Raw genomic sequence first — 23,203 nt, forward strand, 5'->3', positions numbered from 1 at the left:
AGACCAGTTCACTTGAGAATGTTCAAAAAACAGTGAAAACCTGTTCAAAGAGCTCACCGATCTCCTGCTACAATCAGAAATCTGATGGCTTAGGAGAGGAAGAATTCTCAACAGGGTGACTGAGCTGAAAGGTGAATTGCAGGAGTACTGTCAAGAAAATAGTAGGCCAGATTTCGCTGAGTGCTTTGAAGATGAAGAATGGCTGCAGAAACTAGTCTGCTTAGCAGACATCCTTCATCATGTGAACCAGTTAAACAAGTCTCTGCAAGGCCCTGGACAAAATGTTTTGACTTCAAGTGACATGATTCTTGGATTATAAAAGAAACTGAATCTTTGAAAACATCATGTTACAAAAGGAAACCTTGAAATGTTTCCACTGCTGTTTGGGCCCAAGAGTGAGGAAGGATATCAGAAAGTCTCGAGCCTTATTGAAAATCGCCTGGAAGAACTGCAGAAAAATATTGAACAGTATTTTTCCTCCCTTTCAACACAAATGTATGAGTGGGTGAGGGACCCTTTCTCTGAATCTTTTTTGCTCAGCCTGAGAACTTGACTTTGAGAGAAGAGGAAGAACTTTGTGAGCTGTAGTCTGATTGTGCATTCAAGATGAGATTTCCTGACCTAACCCGGACTGAGTTTCTGGATTTCTGTGAAAGAGAAGTTTTCCTGTCATTCATAGGAAAGCAATGAACATTTTGCTGCAGTTTTCAACTTCTTATATGTGTGAGCAAGCTTTTTCTTGTTTAGCAAACATTAAGAGTAGGGATAGGAATAGTCTCATTTCAGTTGAAGGTGAAATCCGTGTGTGCCTATCTCAAGTTCGACCCAGAATTGAGTTTTTGTGCAGCAAAAAACAAGCACAGGTTTCACATGCTGGGCCTATATTTGAGCCTGATCACGTTAATAAGTAAGAAAATATTTTATCAAAGTCTTGTATAAAATTGTGTCTTGGGCTATATTTTTATTTGTATTGCTTTGGCTTATGGTTTTGAGTAACTTTATTATTCAGCATTGTCAATAAATTTTCATGTTGTAAATAGCATCAATTAAAATCAATTTACAGCCTTTATTTAAGTTAAATCTACCAAGCCTACCTATAGAAAAATTTAATCCCATTTTGCTTTAAGCCGGTTGTTTAACCAAATTTTTTTGTTTGCCTTATGACGGTTAGTCCACCTTTGGTCCCCACCTGGCACTCAGCTCTCACCTGGCACTCAGCTCTCACCTGTGGCTCCCCGTAGCTGTTTGCATGCGACAGCGGCCACACCCCGGGCAACGGCTTCGACAAGCCGGCTAAACCAGGTGAGGGTAGCTGACGGGTTTCGAACCCTTGGTGAGATAGGGAGTTGTCTATCCCAGTATGTGAAGACAGACTCCGGCAGATTGAGTGGACGAGACCAATGGAAGGTCCAACGGTCAAGGAGGCGGCCTCTGCAAGCGTTGTGGAACATGTAGAGCAGGACAAGACACAGAAGACGTCCTGGTCATCCAGTGTGCCTAGTCCCATCTCCAGCTGTCTCGACTCTGTCTTACCACTGGATCCAGATGGGAATTGAGAAGAGAGAGTGAGGCTGATGCTGCGCAACTCTCCCTCACTTAAATCCAAATCACGCGCTAGTCTCGACACCATCAAATGGTGTTGAGGTCCTCATCGACGTCGATGATGGACGAACACAACAATGAGTTCTTAAAATTTATAAAAGAGAAAGAAAGATTCATTTCGAGAAAGGTTGGCTAAAAATTAATTCTCTACTCAAAAGAGCATTGATAATTATTTTCAGATTATTTTATGTACAACGTACTGATCACGCTAACGTACTGTGAGCTGTAGATATAATAGTTTTTACGCAGGGATTCCTTGAGACCAGAAGATTATTTTAAGGATACCTTCTGGGCAAAAAGGTTGAGAAGGGCTGTTCTACACAGCTGTTGTGTGGTAGGGGAGTAGCTGAGGTGTATCTTCAAATTAGAATTATCAAATGGTGCACCACAAAGTCTGTACCGATAAACATGAGAGATTCTGCAGGTGCTGGAAGTCCAAAGCAACACATACAAAATGCTGGAGGAACTCAGCAGATCAGGCAGCTTTCATGGAAATGAACAAATGGTTGACATTTTGGGTCGAGACCCTTCTTCAGGACTGCAAAGGAAGGGGGAAGATACCAGAATAAAAAGGTGGTAGGGGTGGGGGAAGGAGAAGGAGGATAGATAAAAGGCGATAGGTGAAGCCTGGTGGGTAGGAAAGTTAAAGGGCTGAAGAGGAAGGAATTTGAAAGGAGAAGAAAGTGGACCATGGGAGAATGGGAAGGAGGAGGGGCACCGGGAGAAGGAGAAGGGCAGGTGAGAAGAGTCCAGAGTGGGGAATAGAAGAGGGGAGGGATTTTATTTTACCAGAAGGAGAAATGAATATTCATACCATCAGGTTGAAGGCTACCCAGAAAGAATATAAGAAGAATATGAGTTGTTGCTCCTCCAGCCTGAGGGTGGCCTCTTTGTGGCACAAGAGGAGGCCATGGACCAACATGTCGGAATTAAAATGTTTGGCCACCTAGAAGTTCCACTTCGGCAAATGGAACAGAGGGGTTTGACGAAGTGGTCCAACAATGTAGAGAAGGCCACATCAGGACCACCGAGCACAATAAATGAACCCAGCAGATTCACAGGTGAAGTGTTGCCTCACCTGGAAGGACTGTTTGGTGCCCTGAATGGAGGTGAGGGAGGAGGAGGTGAATGGACAGGTGTAGCACTTCGGCTGTTTTCAGGGATAAGTGCTGGGAGGGATGAATGGGCAAGGGAATCACGGAGTGAGTGATCCTCGCAGAAAGCGGGGGGGTAGGGGTGTGAAGTAAAGATGTGTTTTGTGGTAGGATCACTTTCGAGATGGTGGATGTTATGGAGAATGATACATTGGATGCAGGGGCTCATGAGGGTAGTAGTTATGAACAAGAGGAACTCCATCACTGTTAAGGCGGCAGGAGGATGGGCTGAGCGTGGATGTTTGGGAAATGAAAGAGATGTGGGTGAGGGCAGTATCAATGTTGAGGAAAGGAAATCCAGTTCTTTGAAGAAGGAGAACATCTCTGATATCTTATCCTGGAGACAGATGTGGCAGAGACAAAGGAACAGAGAAAAGGGAAGAGCATTTTAATAGGAGATGGTGGGAAAAGGTATAGTCAAGGTAGCCCTGGGAATTGGTAGGTTTATAAAAGACATCGGTCAGCAGTTTGTCTCCAGAGATGGATGCCTTTACCTAATATCCAGTATATTCCAAATCCTAACCACTGGTTGCCCTGACAATGTGCAGTGATGCTTGATATTTATAAAGAGGTTCAAACCATTATATTTCTCACCTGCTGTCTGTGACTATCATCAGCAACCAAACAATTATAGATTTTCAGGAGAACCTCGCAGAGGGAGAACACTCACTACGGAACTGGTGCTTCTTAATGTCGTTGCCTGATCTGCCTTTTGTTTAATTCTTCTGTTCAGATTAGGCCATGGTCATTCATAGTGCGACCTAACTAAGTGCATTCATTTAAATGCTTGGTGGTCTTTGGTTAGTTAGTCAGTCACCTTTTAAATCTGTGGGCTAGCAACCCTCCCGCCCTTAGGAACAATTTTTCTTCTTGTTCTCTTACTACATCTCTCACAATTTTAAACACTACTGTCAAATTTCTTTGTCTTCTTTCTCCAAGAATAGCACTTCCAAGTGTATCCACTTTGTGGTAACGTTAACCTCTATTTCATAGTATCCTAGATTAATACCACATGAAAGCAGTCCCTTAGGCCCAACAAGTCCATGCTGACCACAACATCATCCCTGCTAGTCCCAGTTGCCTGCATGCAGCCCATAATCCTGCAGGCCTCTCCCTTCCATTTACCTATCCCAAGTGCCGCTTAAATGTTGCAATTGTACCCACCTTGACATCTTCCCTGGCAGCTCATTCCAGGTATTCACTACCCTCTGTGTAAGGAAGTTACTTTTCAGATCTCTTTTAAATCTCTTATCTTGTGTCTGTGCCCGTTGGTGTTGCGTTCCCGAGCCTTGGGCAAAACACTTTGACCATCCACCTTATCCATACCCCTCATGATTTTATAAACTCCCGAGAGGTCACCTCCTCATTCCACTGTGCTCCATGGAATCTCTTTTGATTCCTTTTCAAAACCTCCTTGTCCCTTAAACAGCTCAGCTGAGTTTCAAAGGTATTATGTAATCAGAATCAGGTTGAATATCACTGGCATAAGTCTGAAATATTTTCTTTTCCAGCAGCAGGACATTGCAATACATAATAAAAAACCTGTAAATAATAATAAGATACTTATATAAAATATGTAAGTAGTGCCAAAGAGAAATACTGAAGTAGTGCGCGAGTTCATTGTCCATTCAGAAATCTGATAGCAGAGATGAAGAAGTTGTTCCTAAAATGTTGATTGTGTGTCTTCAGGTTCCTATACGTCATCCTTGATGGTAGCAATGAGAAGAGGGCATGTTAATGACAGATGCCTTTTTGAGGCATTGTCTTTTGAAGATGTCTTGGGTGCTGAGGAGTCTTGTGGGCATGATGGAGCTGGCTGAGTTTGCAACTTTCTTCAGATTTTCCGACCCTGTGCAATGGCCCCTCCATACCAGATGCAATCAATTAGACTACTCTCAACGGTACATTTGTAGAAATTTGAGAGTGACTTACCAAGTCTCCTGAAACTCCGAATGAAATATAGCCGCTGTCATAATTTCTTTTTAATTGCATCAATATTCAACAGAATCCTTTGTCTTTTGTACTGTGCTCCTTATAAAAGCCCTGGTTAGAAATGTTAAAATAACTGCATGTTATCGATTCATATGGTCACCTGTAATGCTTTGTACTCCAGCATCTGAATTCTCTCCATTTTTGCACGACCTCTCAGTGGACAGCAGTTTCAGGCCAGCATAAACTTTAGTCATCACCATTGTTTTAATAAAGAGGGCAATACAGGAAACTGTGTAAAGAGAGACCAAACATGCAATATTGCCTTTGTATGGCTCTTCTCCCTCAGGTTCTACCGGATATTCGTGTTTGGTTTTTAATGTGACCACGCAATCACTGATAATGGACATAAAATGTGGTGGTTGGAACTCCTGTCAAATATTAATGAGCTTCACAAAGCCCAATGTCCCTTCCCATCTTTGAGTTCTGAGGTTAATTTATATTCCAATGATTAGCTTAATGAAATTGATGGTACCTATTTAATACTGAGAGATTTATGTAAAGTATAACCCTTGTATTTATGTGAAATGACTGAAGTGGTGCCAGTTCTCCATTTTTATTTTCATAAACCTCAGCATTGACCCTCCTTTGAGTCAACCATTTAACAGAAGCTTCAGTAGTTTAAGGGCATGAATTAAAATTTCTGATGTACTTCCTGACCTACTGCTTCATTTCATATGCTGAGTCTTGTGGTTAACTTAAATGGGATTGCACATTGACCATAGTTTAAATTGACTTGAACATATTCCTGATGTGGGAGCTGATAAAACTGGACTCGAGTTCAGTGTCAGAAGTCCCACTGCACATATATTGTTGTGGATTTATTTTAGCAATCAGTCATCTTCTTTCTCATCCATCCCGATCAATTCACCACCTCTTTGACCTATGCAGAACAATTCAGGAAATTAAATATTTCTTGGCTTCACTTACATAAATTTGTAAAGGAAACTGGTTCATTTCGAAAATTACTTTGTTAAGGGTGGTTTACTTTCTGTTAATTTGGAACTAATGATAATTTTCAATTTATTTCTTTGATTTCTATGAGTGGTGCTAAATTCAATGCTGAGATCACAGGGTTTTTGACTCTGTCATGGTGATTCATAGCCTGTTCTAATTCTCTTAAACTTATTGCTGTTTTGATCAGCATGTTCCTGTGGGGGGATAAAATGACTGAAGTAACATAGGACAGTAGTGGATGCAAAACCTGATGACGGATGTAACTTGTGCTGAGGACGGAACAGGTATCCCCATTTATAAACATCTAACATTGATCGATATCTTGTTGTTTTGCTTTTGTAGGCTGCTATTTTCTGATATCTTTCCAACTGTGCAAACCCCAGGAAATTCTGTCTACCATTCCAACTCTGAATCTTCCACTCCAGAAAAATGCTGGACCGCGATATGGAGTAAGCCTTTCTTTTTGTAATATGATGTTTAGTCATTGTTTGCTTTGTCTTAAACAAAGTATTCCAGTAATTTCTAGTGTAGAGATTTCTCTGGAAACAGTGGGTTTCCTTAAAATGCTTTCTTAACACCAAAGATGTAAAACTGTTAAAACCTCTTTAGTGATGGCAAGTGTTAGTCTGACTACATTTGCAATGTATGATAAATGTATTTGGGCCCCACACCATGTTGTGATATGACCACGGCTAACTTCCCAAGGAGTAATGAACTGGACCTGGAAATGGTTGGGCATGGACCAGATGGGCCAAAGGGCCTGTTTCTGTGTTGTACTTTTCTATGGTTCTGTGAGTAGAAGCAATGTATTTTCATGGAGGAAAAGAAACTTTGTTATTGGAAAATGCTAGGTGGTTCTAGTATGCCGGGCAGCCTACAAAGATAAGTGGAACTATTCTTTTTATAATGAAAAATACTAAAAGATAGATGCGATTTTTCCAGTGACCTAGAGAGAAGGAAAGCCTTTTGCATCTCCATTTACTTTTCATACCTTGTGCTGTGGATTGAGAGGTACACGAAGTTAGCAAGCTATCTTTGTGGCTAACCAGTTTTGATTGGTACAGTACAAGCACACTGTAGGTGGGAGCCCCACCTTCTTTGTTTATCGCTCTGTTTAATGGTGCACTTGAAATTTCCTATGACTCAATCACCAGTATTTCTAAAGGTAGGGCTAATGATTTTGGACTGTTGCTGGGTAATCATTGTGGAAAGCAGAAAAATCTGTTCCATTGGTGAGAAGTGGGTATGATTTTTTTATGGCAAAGAGGTTCTGTTAGCAGTTGGGATGGGAGTCAGTGGTTGATTGTTGAGGAAGTGGGTTTAGTTGTCGGTGAATGCCAGTGTTGTCTGATTGGGTCAGCATGTTTGGTGGCTGGAGTTTGCTTTTGGCCAGGTGAGTGGGAAAGGCTTCACGTTGGGAGAGCACTGAATGAGATAATGGGTAAGTGTGGCAGATATGGGGCTGGCTTTTGACAGAATGGGGGGGGAACATGATTGCATCTTAAAAACTTTATTAAACTAGGAGCAAGGAACAATCTGCTAGGGACTCTCAGTGGGCCAGGCAGCATCTGTGGAGGCAAAGGGAATGTTGATGACGAACTCAACCTGTGAGGCAAGTTCCACGATAACAATGTTGTAGCATGCCCCTCAATCACTCTGAAGGCTAGCCTCAAAGCCAAGAGCCCCAGCAGCACAGGCCACAAGTTTGAATAAGAACATAGGAGTGTCAAGCCAGCTATTTATTGGAGGCCGTTGTGCCTTTGTGGGCCCCTCCATGTGAGCATGTCAGGAATATAGTAACACAGGCTTTGTAGAGCTTGAATTAAACCACTGGTCTTACTTGTACTGTTTGTTTTACTTTTCATTCAAATCAAATCTCAAAGAGCACAAAACCTAGAAGCTACACTATCCCATTTCTAAGAACAGCTGTTGCAAAGTATACTTGTAATTGATTTTTCAATTTTTGTGTTTTGGAATAACATAAATTTAGAATTCATTGGCTTAATTGAGATTCCCTTTTCTCTCCCTTCAGATCACCCTATCCTTCATCCTTTACTGAGCCTGATATGGGGTAAGATGTCTGCGGTTTTCTGTCAATGGTTTGAGTATTCCAGGTCCATGTAAAAAAATGAATTTTGAATCAAAAGTGAGATCAAACAAGCATTTGATGATTGTGTTAACTTCATTTGTACCAATAGTGGACTGACCACCAAATTACAGAGTTCAGGACTAAACTTGTCTGCATGGAATGCATCTCTAGGTTTTACTGAAGGGCAATGTTTTTTTTTCCCTATTCCCTGATCTGTTTAAAACACCAATACAAAATTCTTAACATAAAAACAGAAAATGCGAGAAAAAAAAACTTTGATAAGGCACCTTCAGGGCGACTCTCCTTTTCTCGGGGCAGGTGCAGCAGATTATATTTTGCCTTGCCTACCTGTTCCAGCCTGTGTGCATTGAGGAAAGTATAGATCAGAATCAGGCTTACTATCCCTGACTAATATAATGTGAAATTCACTGTTTTGTGGCAGCAGTGCAGTGCAAAGACATAAAATGACCATAAATTACAATAAAATACTACAGAAAAAAATTAAAAACAAAGTAGTTTCCAAGAATGGTTGAGAAATCTGATGGTGGAGGTGAAGAAGCTATTCCTGAATCATTGAATGTGAGTTCAGAATCCTGTACTTCCGCTTCAGTGCTAGTGATGAGAAGCGGGTATGTCCCAGATGGCGAGGGTCTCTAAGAATACAGGCTTTTTGAGGTACTGCCTCTTGAAGATATCTGTAATGGATTTGGGTGAGACAGCAACTTTCTGCAGCTTCTTACGATCCTGTCTTGAGCTTCCATGCTGGTCTGTGATGCGGTCAGTCAGAATGCTCTCCACTGTACATCTGCAGAAATTTGCAAGAACCTTTGGTGAAATATCAAATCTTCTTAAACTCCTAATGAATAAGAGCCCCTGGTGTGCTTTCTTCAAAATTGCGTCAATGTATTGGGGCCAAAGTAGATCCTGTAAGATGTTGACGCCCCGGAATTTGAAGCTGCTCACGCTTTCCACTGCTGACCTCTCACTGAGGACTGGTGCGTGATCTTCTGAGTTAACCTTGCTGAAGTCCACAATCACTTCCTTGGTCTTGCTGATATTGAGTGTAAGGCTGTTGCTCAGACAGCACTCGACCAGCCAATTTGCTTCACTCCAATAGGCCTGCTTGTCACCATTTGAGATTCTACCAATGACATCTGTGAATTTGTAGAGATGCTTAGCCAGAGTCATGAGCATAGAGAGAGTAGTGCAGTGGGCTTGGTATGCAACCTTGAGCTGTGCCTGTATTGCTTGTTAGTGAGGAGATATTACTACTGGTAGGGAGATGCAGTGGATGTTGTATATTTGGATTTTCAGAAGGCCTTTGATAAGGTGCCACACGAGGCTGCTAAACAAGATAAGAGCCCATGGAATTACAGGAAAGTTACATACGTGGATAGAGCGTTGGCTGATTGGCAGGAAACAGAGAGTGGGAATAAAGGAATCCTATTCTGGTTGGCTGCCGGTTACTAGTGGTGTTCTGCAGGGGTCCGTGTTAGGGCTGCTTCTTTTTACATTGTACATCAACGATTTGGATTATGGAATAGATGGCTTTGTGGCTAAGTTTGCTGATGATACAAAGATAGGTGGAGGGGCTGGTAGTGCTGAGAAAACAGAGTCTGCAGAGAGACTTGGATAGATTAGGAGAATGGGCACAGAAGTGGCAAATGAAATACAATGTTGTAAAGTGCATGGTTATGCACCTTGGTAGAAGAAATAAATGGGCAAACTATTATTTAAATGGGGAGGGAATTCAAAGTTCTGAGTTGCAACGGGACTTGGGAGTCCTCATACAGGATACCCTTAAGGTTAACCTCCAGGTTGAGTCGGTGGTGAAGAAGGCAAATGCAATGTTGGCATTCATTTCTAGAGGAATAGAGTATAGAAGCAGGGATGTGATGTTGAGGCTCTATAAGGCACTGGTAAGACCTCACTTGGAGTACTGTGTGCAGTTTTGGGCTCCTTATTTAAGGAAGGATGTGCTGACGTTGGAGTGGGTTCAGAGAAAATTCACTAGAATGATTCTGGGAATGAGAGGGATAACATATGAGGAACGTTTGACCACTCTTGGACTGTACTCTTTGGAGTTTAGAAGATTGAGGGGGGACCTCATAGAAACATTTTGAATGCTGAAAGGCATGGACAGAGTGGATGTGGCAAAGTTGTTTCCCATGATGGGGGAGTCTAGTACGAGAGGGCATGACTTAAGTTTTGAAGGGCACCCATTCAGAACAGAGATGCGAAGAATTTTTTTCAGCCAGAGGGTGGTGAATCTATGGAATTTGTTGCCACAGGCGGCAGTAGAGGTCAAGTCATTGGGTGTATTTAAGGCAGAGATTGATAGGTATTTTGAGTAGCCAGGGCATCAAAGGTTAAGGTGAGAAGGCGGGGGAGTGGGACTAAATGGGAGATTGGATCAGCTCATGATAGAATGGCGGAGCAGACTCGATGGGCCGAATGGCCGACCTTTGCTCCTTTGTCTTATGGTCTTATGATTTGCATTGACTGTGGGCTCCTTATAAGGAAGATGCGGATCCAGTTTCAGAGAGAGGTACAGAGGTCTGGGTTTTGAAGCTTGTTGATTAGTACTGAGCGGATGATGCTGTTGATCACTGAGTTGTAATTGATAAACAGCAGCCTGACATGTTTTACTGTTGTCTAGATGCCCTAATGGTCTTGTGGTCTAAAGCTGAGTGGGGAGTCGTTGAGATTTCAAACGCTATAGATCTGCTGTGGGGATGGGTGAGTTACAATTGCCTAGGTCCTTGCTCAGGCAGGAGTTAATTCCAACCACAACCAACTTCTCAAAGCACTACATCATGGTAGATGGGGTAGTGTGGTCACTGAGGGAGCTCGCACTTTTTTTTTGAGCGTTGGAATGATTGATGCCCTTTTGAAGCAGATGGGGACCTCTGCCTGCAGCAACTAGAGTTGAAGATGTCCTTGAGTGCTCTGGCCTGTCAGTCAGCACAGGTGTTCAGTGTCCTGCTGGGTATACCATTAGTGCCTGACTCCTTGCGAGGGTTCATCCTCCTGAAGGATGTTTTGACATTGGCCTCTGAGGCAGAGATCACAGGGTCACCAAGTACTGTGGGGATTCTGTCATTCTTCCTTTCAAAGCATGCATAAAAGCATTTGAGTGAAGCATCATTGCCATTTATGCTCTTTTGCCTTGTAGGAAGTAATGGCATGCAAATCTTGCCACAGATGCTGTGTATCTGATTGTATTTCCAGCTTTACACGGCATTGCCTCTTCGCTCTTATTAGGTCATACCTGGACGACTTGTATAATTCTGGATCGCTGGTCTTGAATGCCACAGATCTAGCCCTTGGGGTTATGGTTTGGGAAGGATCTGTATGTTCTCATTGAAACACAGGCAGGTCTTTATGAACTTGGTGGCAGCTGTGACATAGTTTTTTTTAGGGCAAAAGATGAATCCCTGCATATGCTCCAGTCCACTGATTCAAACCGTCCTACAAACGTTCCTCATCCTCCCTTGTCCATACCTTCGTGGTTCTCACCACTGATCTTCGCTCCTCAGATGATCATTTTTGCATTAACGTTTGTAAGATCTGTTGTGGGACTGAGTGTTCCACCTAGTGGAGATGGTGGCATTTACAAGCGTCCAGCTGCTCCTTTGATGTGAACCAAACATTAAAATTAGAGTCAGGTTTATCATCACTGGCATACAGTATGCCATAAAATGTGTTGCTTTGCGGCAGCAGTGCATAAAAATATACCAGAGTTACAATAACAATTATACACATACATGTGTACTGTACACACATGTCACAGCAACTCAATGCATAACACCATTCAGACGTGGTCAGACGGTTCATTTGTTGTTCAGAATGGGAAAGGAATGTGATCTCAGTGACTTTGACCATGGAATGATTGTTGGTGCCAGATGGGGTGGTTTGAGTATCTCAGAAATTGCTGACCTCCTGGGATTTTCATGCACAACCATCTCTGGAGCAGGGGATCCCAACACCTCGGTTACTGGTAGGTGTCCATGGCATTAAAAAAGGTTAGAAATGCCAGCTCTAGAGTTTACAGAGAATGGTGCAAAAAACCAAAAAAAAACATCTCATGAGCAGCAATTTTGTGGGCAAAAATGCCTTGTTAATGAGAGAGATCAAAAGAGAATGGCCAGACTGGAACAAGCTAACAGGAAAGCAACAGTAACTCAAATAAGCATGTGTTACACAGTGGTATGCAGAACATACAACACGTTGAATCTTGAAGTGGATGGGCATGAGCAAGGGTTCCATCCTGGATCTAATAATAAAGAAATCTAATGGCTGGTATGTTGCATCCCTGGTGCCAGGGTTAGGGACATCTTGGATCGTGTCTATGGCATTCTAAAGGTGGAGGGTAAACAGCCGGAAGTCTTGGTACATATTGGCACAAGTGACATGTGTAGGACGGTGAGGAAGTCCTGAAGAGAAATTTTAGGGATTTGAGTAGAAAGTTGCAAGACAAGACCGTCCGGTTAGTAGTCTCTGGATTGCTGCCTGTGCCATGTGCCAGTGAGGGTAAGAATAAGATGATTTGGCAGGTGAATTCATGGCTGAGGAACTGGTGTACGGGTAGGGGTTCAGATTTATGGATCATTGGGATCTCTTCTGGGGAAGGTGTGACCTGTAGAAAAGGGTCGGGTTACACCTGAACCCAAGAGGGTCTATTATCCTTGCGGGCAGGTTGGCTGGAATTGTTCAGGTGGGTTTAAACTAATTGGCAGAGGAATGGTCTTGAAGATGAGGTAGTTGGTTTACAAATAGAGGGATGTGTAGAAAGACTTCTAGCAAGGAGAAGCTGATGATAGGGCAAAATCGCAGTCAACAGGATGAGTTGCAATGTAAAAGGTGGACAAAATCAAAAAGGGGGAATACAAGACTAAAGGTATTTTATTTGAATGCACATAGTATACAGACCTCCAGGGTAGTAATCTCTGGATTGCTGCCTGTGAGGAGGGTAAGATTAGAATGATTTGGCAGGTAAATATGTGGCTGAGGAACTGGTGCAGGGGGCAGGGGTTTAGATTTATGGGTCATTGAGATCACTTCTGAGGAAGGTATGACCTGCACAAAAGGATTGCACCTGAACCCAAGGGGGACCAATATCCTTGTGGACTGGTGTGCAAGAACTGTTCGAACTAATTTGGCAGAGAGATGGGAACTGGAGTGATATGGCTAAGGATGGGGTAGTTGGTTTACAAACAGAGGTAGTGTGTAGTGAGACTGCTAGTAAGGACAGGCTAATGATAAAGCAAAATTGGAATCAACAGGATGAGTTGCAATGTAAAAGAGGGACAAAATTGAAAAGGGTAATGAATACATGATTGAAGGTGTAATATTTGAATGTACATAGTATACAGAAGAAGGCAGATGAACTTCTAATACAGTTAAAGATAGCAAGTATGAAGTTGTAGGCATTACTGAATCATGGCTGAAAGAAGATTATAGCTGGGAGCTTAATGTCTGAGGATACACATTGTATCAAAAGGCCAGGCAGGTTGGCAGAGGTGGTGGCATGGTTCTGTTGGTTAAAAAATAAAATCCAATCCTTAGAATGAGCTGACATAGGATTGGAAGGTTTTGTGGGTAGACCTACGAAACTACAAAGGTAAAAAAACTGTGAAAGGAGTTGTGTTTATACAGACCTCCAAACATCAGGATGTGGGCTACAAATTACAACGGAAGATAGAAAATGCATGTCAAAAGGGCAATGTTGTGATAGTCATGGGGGATTTCAGTTTGCAGGTAGATTGGGGAGAATCAGTATGGTGCTGGATCCTAAGATGGAGAATTTGTAGAATGCCTACAAGATGGCTTTTTGGAGCAGCTGGTGGCTGAGCCCTCTAGGGGATCAACTGTTCTGGATTGGGTGTTGTGCAATTAACTGGAATTGATTAGAAAGCTTAAGGTGAAAGAACCTGTAGGGGAAAGTGATCATAATATGATTGAATTCTCCCTGAAATTTGAGAAGGAGAAGCTAAAGTCAGATGTATCAGTATTACAGTGGAGTAAAGAGAATTACAGAGGCATGAGAGAGGAGTTGGCCAAAATTGACTGAAAGGGGACACTAGCAGAGGTGACAACAGAACAACAATGGCTGATGTTTCTGGGAGCAATTTGAAAGGCGCAGGATAGATACATCCCAACGAAAAAGAAGTATTCTAAAGGCAGGATGATGCAACCAAGGCTGAACAAGGGAAATCAAAGCCAACATAAAAGCCAAAGAGAGGGCATATAATAGAGCAAAAATTAGTGGGAAGTAAGAGGATTGGAAAACTTTTAAAAAGCAACAGAAGACAACTTAAAAGTCATAAGGAAGGAAAAGATGGAATACAAAGGTAAGCTAGCCAATAATATGAAAGAGAATACCAAAAGTTTCTTAAGATATATAAAGAATAAAAGAGGTGAGAGTAGATATCAGACCACTGCAAAACGATGCTGGAGATGTAGTAATGGGGGACAAGGAAGCAGTGGATGAACTAAATAAGTATATTGCATCATTCTTCACTGTGGAGGACACTAGCAGTATGGTGGAAGTTCGAGAGTGTCAGGGGCAGAAGTGAGTGAAGTTGCTAATACTAGGTAGAAGTGCCCGGGAAACTGAAAGGTCTGATGGTAGACAAATCACCTGGACCAGATGGTCTATACCCCAGGATTCTGAAAGAGGTGGTTGAAGAGATTGTGGGGGCATTAGTAATGATCTTTCAAGAATCACTAGATTCTGGAATGGTTCCAGTGGACTGGAAAATTGCAAATGTCACTTCGAGGCACGTGATAAAATAAGCTGAAGTCAGCATAGTTCCCTTAAGGGAAAATCTTGCCTGACAAATCTGTTGGAATTCTTTGAAGAAATAACAAGCAGGGTAGACAAAGGAGAATAGGTTGATGTTGTGTACTTGCATCTTCAGAAGGTCACACAAGGCTGCTTAACTAGCTATGAGCCCATGATAGTACAGGAGAGACACTAGCGTGGATACAACAGTTGCTGATTGGCAGGAGGCAAAGAGTGGGAATAAAGGGAGCCTTTTATGCTTAGCTGTCAGTGACTAGTGATGTTCTACAAGGGTCTGTGTTGGGACCGCTGTGTCAATGACTTGGATGACAGAATTGATGGCTTTATGGCTAAATTTATGGAGGATACGTAGATAGATGGAGGGGCAGGTAGTGTTGAGGAACCAGTGAGGCTACAAAAGGACTTAGACAGCTTAGGAGAACGGGCAAAGATGTGGCAAGTAGAATACAGTTTTGGGAAGTGTGTGGTCATGCACTTTGGTAGAATAAATGAAAGAGTTGAATATTTTCTAAATGGAGAGAAAATATTGTATCATTTCTTAATGCATGCATTACTAAATGACAATAAAAGAGGACTACGTGACTTCATAATCTAAATTCAAATATCTGAGGTACAAAGAGACTTGGGAGTCCTTATGCAAGATTCCCTAAAAGTTAATTTGCAGGTAGAGTCAGAGGTGAGGAAAGCAAATGCAACATTAGCATTCATTTCAAGAGGATTGGAATTTAAAAGCAAGGGTGTAATGTTGAGGCTTTGTATGGCACTGGTGAGGCCTCACTTGGAGAATTGTGAGCGTTTTGGGCCCCTCATCTTAGAGAGGATGTGCTGACATTGGAGAGCGTTCAAAGGAGGTTCACGAAATGATTCCGATATTGAAAAGCTTATCAAATGAAGAGCATTTGATGACTTTGGGTGTGTACTCATGGAGTGCAGAAGAATGAGGAGGGATCTCATTGTAACCTACTGAATGTTGAAATGCCTCAATAGAGAGGATGTTTCCTACAATGGAGAGGTCTAAGATTATAAGACACAGCCTCAGAATACAGAATGTCATTTAGAACGGAGATGAGGAGGAATTTATTTAGCCAGAGAGTGGTGAATCTGTAGAATTCATTGCCACAGGCAGCTGTGGAGGCTAAGTTATTGGTTATATTTAAGGCAGATGTAGATAGGTTCTTGATAGGTCAGGGCATGAAGTGTTACAGGGAGAAGACAGGAGATGGGCTGAGAGGAAAATGGATCAGCCATAATGAAATGGAAGAGCAGACTTAATGGGCCAAGTGACCTAATTCTGCTCCTATATCTTATGGTCTTAAATGCTAAATGCAAAATAAGACCCTTTCTTTTGTTGTTCAATTATAACAAGCCTTTGATATTATTTAGTACATTTTTTAAAAGCTTATTTTGGAAAAGAGCCAAATCATGCAGCTTTCAGATGATTTGTTCCCAATTTTTAATTGGACATTTTAAGTACATATTGTTGAGAAGGAAAGCTTTGGGCATTTGATAAGTGCTCATTTTCAATTTGAAGATCTGATGCGTTGTCGCAATTCCTTATTCCACCACCGGATGGCGCTAAGTGCACTGATCAGGTTCCAGATCTGGCGATGATGTGCAACTCAATCACACAGCCATTGCCATCAGTGGAGCGGGAACTGTAATTCTTTATCAGCTTCAATGGCTGGATTAAAAAGCCAAGTATCCAACTTACCTGGTGTAACAAATAAGGACTTTAAGCAAATTAGATGGAACCATTAAATTGCAAAGAGCTAATGGGGTAATCAAATGAGCAAAGCCCTGACAAATAAATTTGGTAAATGCAAAGGTAATTCCAAACTCATTGGATCTACAAAAGAGAGAACAGAATTAATTCTAAATGGTGCAAATTGAGAGGGAGTGTGAGCCTAAAGAAACTCTGTACAATATTATAAAATCAGTGAGAGGTACAGAAAAGAATCAAAAAGGCTCATGAAATGCTGGAAGACCTGAGTAGAAATTGGTAAATATTATGCTACAGCTGTGAAGAGAAATTACAAAAAACTTGTCTTGTGATTCTTTTTTCCCGACCAGGATGGCGGAGGGGTTAGGTCTGAAATATAGAGCTGTGCTTTTCTGGAGTTCAACAAAGGAACACTGCTACACAATGGATGAAATTTTGAGGTCTATCTTCCAAGTGGCATTTGACTTTATGTTAACTGTCAATTTTGGCTTTGAAATTAGTGGGACTTGTTAGCCAACAGGATATGGCAGACATGGGTAAATGGAGTTAAATCTTAGAACAGCCACAAACCCTTTCAAAAGAGGGAGGGCTTTAAAGAGTAATTGGAATCTCCCCTCCCTGTTCTTTAGTACATCGGCAGCCACACTGCTTGACTGCTGCCAGATTTAACCAGAAAGTTTTTTTCAATTCATCATTTTTCACCTGTGCCATATGTACTTCTCGTCTTTGATTCCATTTGTGCCTGATCACTCTTAGGCTGAATTGGCTGCATGAGTGTTGGCATCCTTTCAATACAAGCTTAACTTTCTTTCAATGCATTGCACACCATTCACTGTCAAACTCTGAATTCTGCCACTTATACCTTTTTCCAAGTGACACAACACCAATATCAGTGCATTGAAACCTTTGGGCCTCCTTTCTGCCATTACTTCCTTCTCAGCTTACATTTTTTCAGACCCTACGCAGTCCAATTTATTCTACACTCATTCACAACACCTCTTCCATGCAATCTCCTTTTGACATTGTGTTCATTTTCCTGCATTCTGTGTACCTTCATCTCATTCCTTGACTTCACATTACATCTTCAATTCCTTCACCAAATCATAACTCTGCAAATTTCATCCTCCAATGCATCCTTCATTTCCTTTTGCACCTCTTTCACTTCCTTCAACTCACCCTTGGCCCTGCAGCCTTTACCTCTCTCAGTCTCGCCCTCCTTATTCCTCACCTCCCTCTTGCCTTCTCAAAACTCAACTTGTTATCTTAAATTTTCTCACCACATCAAATTTCTCAGCCAATACCTCCTTTAATTGATCTATTTTTTTCCCTTGGCTATTCTCAGCACTGTGGGATTTCCTACATTAAGAGATTTTATGTAAATATGGGTTCTTGTTAATTTATGATCAGCTGTTGTGTTTAATGAATTGTGTACTCTGGTGGGACTAGTTTTAAAGTCTTGTAAAGAGCTATTGTAAACTTTGATAAAGGGCGCAGTGATGTCTGTTTCAGTGACAGTGGATGGTGATGTGGATGGGGCTTGAACAAAGAACATAGAACAGCAGTCCCCAACCACCGGGCGGCAAAGCATGTGCTACCGGGCCGCGAGGAAACAATATGAGTCAGCTGCACCTTTCCTCATTCCCTGTCACACACTGTTAAACTTGAACATAGGGTTGCCAACTGTCCCGTATTTGCCGGGACATCCCGTATATTGGGCTAAATTGGTTTGTCCCATATGGGACCGCGCTTGTCCTGTATTTTCCCCGCTAAGGTAGAGTGTTCCTATGAAACTGTTCGTAAGCCGAAATGGTGTGAAGCGAAGAAGCAATTACCATTAATTTATATGGGAAAATTTTTTGAGCGTTCCCAGTCCCAAAAAAATAACGGAACAAATCATACCAAATAACACATAAAACCAAAAATAAATAACACTAACATATAGTAAAAGCAGGAATGGTATGATAAATACACAGCCTATATAAAGTAGAAATAATGTATGTACACTATAGTCGGGAAGATGAAGGCAAAACCGAATTGTGCGAGAAAAAAAATCGGCACGTACGCATATGCGCAGGTCACGAATGCACACACAGGTGCCCGTGCAAGGCTTCATGGTCATGGTAGTCTTTCTTGGTGTAAAGTGTCCCGGGATTTGACTGCTACTTTTGTCCCATATTTGGGAGTGAGAGAGTTGGCAACCTGAACTGTAAAAGACATGTTGAGGTGAGTTTAACCCTACTTGAACACCACCCCCGCCGCCCCCCCCACCCCCCGGTGGGCCAGTCCGCAAGAATATTGTTCATATTAAACCGGTCTGTGGTGCAAAGAAGGTTGGGGTCCCCTGACATAGAACATAGAATAGTACAGCACAGTACAGGCCCTTCAACTCACAATGTTGTGCCGACCCTCAAACCCTGCCTTCCGTATAAGCCCCCACCTTAAATTCCTCCATATACCTGTCTAGTAGTCTCTTAAACTTCACTAGTGTATCTGCTTCCACTACTGACTCAGGCAGTGCATTCCACGCACCAACCACTCTCTGAGTAAAAAACCTTCCTCTAATATCCCCCTTGAACTTCCCACCCCTTACCTTAAAGCCACGTCCTCTTGTATTGAGCAGTGATGCTCTGGGGAAGAGGCGCTGGCTATCCGCTCTATCTATTCCTCTTACTACCTTGTACACCTCTATCATGTCTCCTCTCATCCTCCTTCTCTCCAAAGAGTAAAGCCCTAGCTCCCTTAATCTCTGATCATAATGCATACTCTCTAAACCAGGCAGCATCCTGGTAAGTCTCCTCTGTACCCTTTCCAATGCTTCCACATCCTTCCTATAGTGAGGTGACCAGAACTGGACACATTACTCCAAGTGTGGCCTAATCAGAGTTTTATAGAGCTGCATCATTACCTCACGGCTCTTAAACTCTATCCCTCGACTTATGAAAGCTAACACCCCATAGGCTATCGTAATTACCCTATCTACCTGTGAGGCAACTTAGCAGTTACATTATAACTTGTTAGTAAATTTTATCTCTGATGACTAAGATACTAAATTAAGTAGCTTCCTTTTCCAGAAGGGTAACTTCTGTAGATATGACTTCAAGTTGAACGTGTGGTATAATTTTATTCTGGTGGCAGCTGACATTTAGAGAAAAAAATGCCCAGGCAATCTACTGTACATTCTGGAGAAATTCAGGATTGGGCTTTTTTGGAAGTTTTTATTGATGTTTCAATGAAAACCCAATTCTTTCTGTATACTGTGCAATTACCAAACCATTCAGAATTGAAAAATTGTTGGTCTGTTTTCCGGGGACCAGCTGTGCGAGTTAGTAGGAATCTTTAGGAGCATAAAGATGGAAAAATGTAGCAATTTTGTTTATTAGAAGAGAGGTTAACCTTTGAATCTTCTGATTGCATTCAATACTTCTGAAGTTTAGGTGCCAACAAGTTTGGGCATCTCTGATTCTTTGTGTTATAGCATGTCTGTCCATTGCCCCTTTTGACAAAAACATTTTTAGTTCTTGCAGAATCTCCAAAAAAAAAATGCCTTCTATTCAAATAAGAAGGAAAGGTTAAATTTAATCTAATAGGAAAATGGAACTTGATATTCTTTTCATTTTCAGAATGCTAAGGGCAAGAAACAAATACTGTAAATGATATATTAAATTAATGGACCAATGAAATTAAAGGAAGAACTTCAATCCCTGTGGCAAGATGTGACCTTGTGCCATTTTCAATCCACAATGACCTCTTTTAACATTTTTTTTGTGAAAAGCATCATCAATCACGCTGCTTGCAACACTCTTCCTGAAATCTGAGTAAATACACTTCTAATGACTTTTTTCCAAGGAAGTTCTGTATATTAAATGGACTTAATTTTATCCTCCAATTTGAGGAGATCATTGTTGTGTAAGCCTTAAATTTTACCTTGTAGCATACTTGTATGGAAATGAAAACAATGCTGCTGCTGAACATGTTTTTTCTGGTAATTACTGTGAATTACAAAATAGCAAAGCTTTAAGCCGGTTTATTGATGACCACTGGGTTTACAAAAATGCTTTGGGGAATTGTTTCACTCTTTTAACACTAGACATTGTATTTTTTTCATGCTGGAACAAAGAAGTGTTGTGTGATTTACTTTTCCAAGTTACTTTGTATTTTAAAATATATTTTGAGTTAAGAATTTGTGAACTAAAGTATAAGCAAATTCATACAGGATTGATTTAATTCTTCGGGCCCTCTGGACCTTTTAGCTTGTTCTGTAAATGTAATGCTATAACTTTATTTTTGCATTGTATATCCCATTATTAATGCAGATTATTAAGAAGGTATTACATAAAAATGTGTTTTGGAGGGGAAATGTTGACCTCTGCTCTAATCAGCCACATTCAAAACTACAGAGACTAACTCTCATTTCCCTTCAAATTACCTGTTTATTTTAAGAGCAGCAATTAAAATAATGAGGCACGATTTAAATACAGATGTGTTGTGTATGTTACTATGGTACGATGTAAAGGTAAATCAAATTAAAAGAAAATAACATTTGCTTCATCTTTCATCCATGACATTTGAATTGTTTTTCCCCTTGCTCTCTTGTGGACATGGTGGTGAAGGGAGCCAAAAGGGATGGATGGCAGGGCAAGAGCTCAGTACTTCTAAAGAAAGAAATGATTGCTATTCTTCATCTGTGACTTTGTACCGTAATCATTGACCACCTCTTCTTCAGAACTGAGTTGAATATAACCCGGGATTCCCTTGTATTTTGTAACCGTATGTGGTTAATGTTTCATCTGATTTTTATGAATACACTGGATTACACCTTTTACATTCCCTCAACTGCATTACCACTAAAAGCCTACGTTTATATTGAAATGCCCATGTTATTTCTTTTTGGAGACCAGATGACTGGAAACTTCGTGTTAATGCTGGTAGTCTCCAGCTCTGGGTGTTGGGCACATGGCCAAGTGGTTAAGGCATTCATCTAGTTACCTCAAGGTTGCTAGTTCGAACCTCAGCTGTGACAGTGTGTTTGTGCCCTTGAGCAAGGCACTTAATCACACATTGCTCTAGTCTATGCGAGGAGTGGCGCCCCACACAGACTTCCAATATGAGCCTTGTAAGGCATGAAAATGCCTGAGCTCCTTGGTACTGAGAATCTCCTCATGTTGAGGTTTTCACCAGACCTTTTCACACCTGCTTGGTTGGAAATGGTCCCAATGACCCATAATTCCTTATAATCTGTTTACTATTTTTTTTGGATATTGGCATTTCAAATTCTTCAGTAATTCTTTTCCTCTGCTGCCTTTTTCCACACTCCAGCTGCACCCCTTCCTGTCTTCTAACTCCAGTTGATTTATTTTCTCTTTTCCTACTCCCTCTTCTCCCCTTCCTGCCTTCTAACTCCAGTCGATTTATTTCTCTCTTTCCCTACGCTCCCCTTCCCCGCTTCCTGTCTTCTAACTCCAGTCGACTTACTGCTCTCTTTCCCTACTCCCTCTTCTCTTTGAAAATTAACATCAGATTATCAACACATGGCAATGCATGTGCTGCGCCTGGGAATGATGAAACAAGAAGACAAAACCTTGCGCTCATTGCCCCGTGTGACATGGAAGGAGAACCTTATCTCTGATGGCTGGAAAAGGACCAGCCACCTTCATCTTTACAGACAGTTAGAGCACTTGATGCATATCCAAGTATTACGTGCCTTTAACATCCTGGTAATATCCCAAAATCCTTAACATTCCTTTTAAATCCATCCACTTCTGTGTCTCTGCACTCCACAAAGAGTACGTGACAGTGCCTCTATTTAGAAGTTTTGCGTCACCAACATGTCACTGAAATCTTTGACAGACTTCTATAGAAGTGGTTGCATAATGTCTTGGTATGGAAACAGCAATACCCACGTATAAGGAAAAGGCTACAGAAAGTGGTGAGCACATTCCAGTCCATCACAAACAAAAACTTCCTCACCATTGAGCATATTTACATGGAGCTCATCAAAAATCCCCACCGTACAGGCCATCACCTCTTCTCACTACTACCGTTGGGAAGGAAGTATAGAAGCTTTAGGTCCCACAACACCCAGTTCAGAAACAGTTATTATCCAGGCTCCTGAACCAGAGTAGATAGCTTCATTCACCACTACTCTGAACTGATTCTACGTTCTACAGGCTCTCTTTCAAGGACTCTTTACAGTTCATGTTCTCAGTGTTACTTTTTATTTACGCAGTTTGTCCTCTTTTGTACATTTTCTATTTGTCATTCTTTGTCTGTTGATGAACATTTTCTTATAAATTCTATTGTTTCTTTTTCCCTGTAAATGCCTACAAGAAAATAAATCTCTTAAGTGGTATATGGAAACATGTACGCATTTTGATAATAAATTTCCTTTGAGCTTGAGTGTTGTTCTTTGCCATTTCCCTTACTTAGTCTGAGTCTGTAATGTATTTATTGTGGATGCTTACTTAAGGCGGGAGGAGAGAGAAGCGCGTGCTGTGCATGCACAGCCCTCCGGTGAAAAATGATATCGTATCCGTTAAATAGGGGTCGTGGACAATTCTGATTTGATGGAGATGGATGTGAAAGCACAGAGGAACATCTGGAAAAATTTCTGAAACGCTCGTTCGCTGCTGTCGTTACTGTGTGGTCGGGAATCTTCCGGAGGGAAGGCCTCAAAATCCCCGGCTTTGTTTGCTGTTGGCGACCGAAATGGGGGTTGAATCGTTTGGATAGAGATGGTGTTCAGTACTTGGTGTCGGAGAGCTGATTAGAGCTCGAAGTTTTTGGATGACTCAGAGTCGGACCGTGGTCGGGTATGGCATGGGGAGTTTTTCTTCCTTCTCCCGTCTGTGTGAGATGTGGGACATTTGAGAGACTTTGAACTTTTA

General features: G+C 41.6%; 1 protein-coding gene across 5 annotated transcripts in view; it reads left to right on the plus strand.

The window, feature by feature from the left end:
- LOC134344113 (LIM domain-binding protein 2) overlaps window positions 1–23,203 on the plus strand; it is a 555,808-nt gene that overhangs the window by 27,507 nt on the left and 505,098 nt on the right. For all 5 annotated transcript variants that reach the window (XM_063043401.1, XM_063043402.1, XM_063043399.1 and 2 more), the window contains exons 2-3: window positions 6,045–6,151; window positions 7,735–7,773. In XM_063043401.1, the coding sequence (XP_062899471.1) occupies window positions 6,132–6,151; window positions 7,735–7,773 (59 nt within the window). In that variant the 5' untranslated portion in view covers window positions 6,045–6,131. The remainder of the gene's footprint in view (window positions 1–6,044; window positions 6,152–7,734; window positions 7,774–23,203) is intronic.

This window comes from Mobula hypostoma, chromosome 3, assembly GCF_963921235.1.
Source record: "Mobula hypostoma chromosome 3, sMobHyp1.1, whole genome shotgun sequence".
Taxonomy (NCBI): Eukaryota; Metazoa; Chordata; class Chondrichthyes; order Myliobatiformes; family Myliobatidae; genus Mobula; species Mobula hypostoma.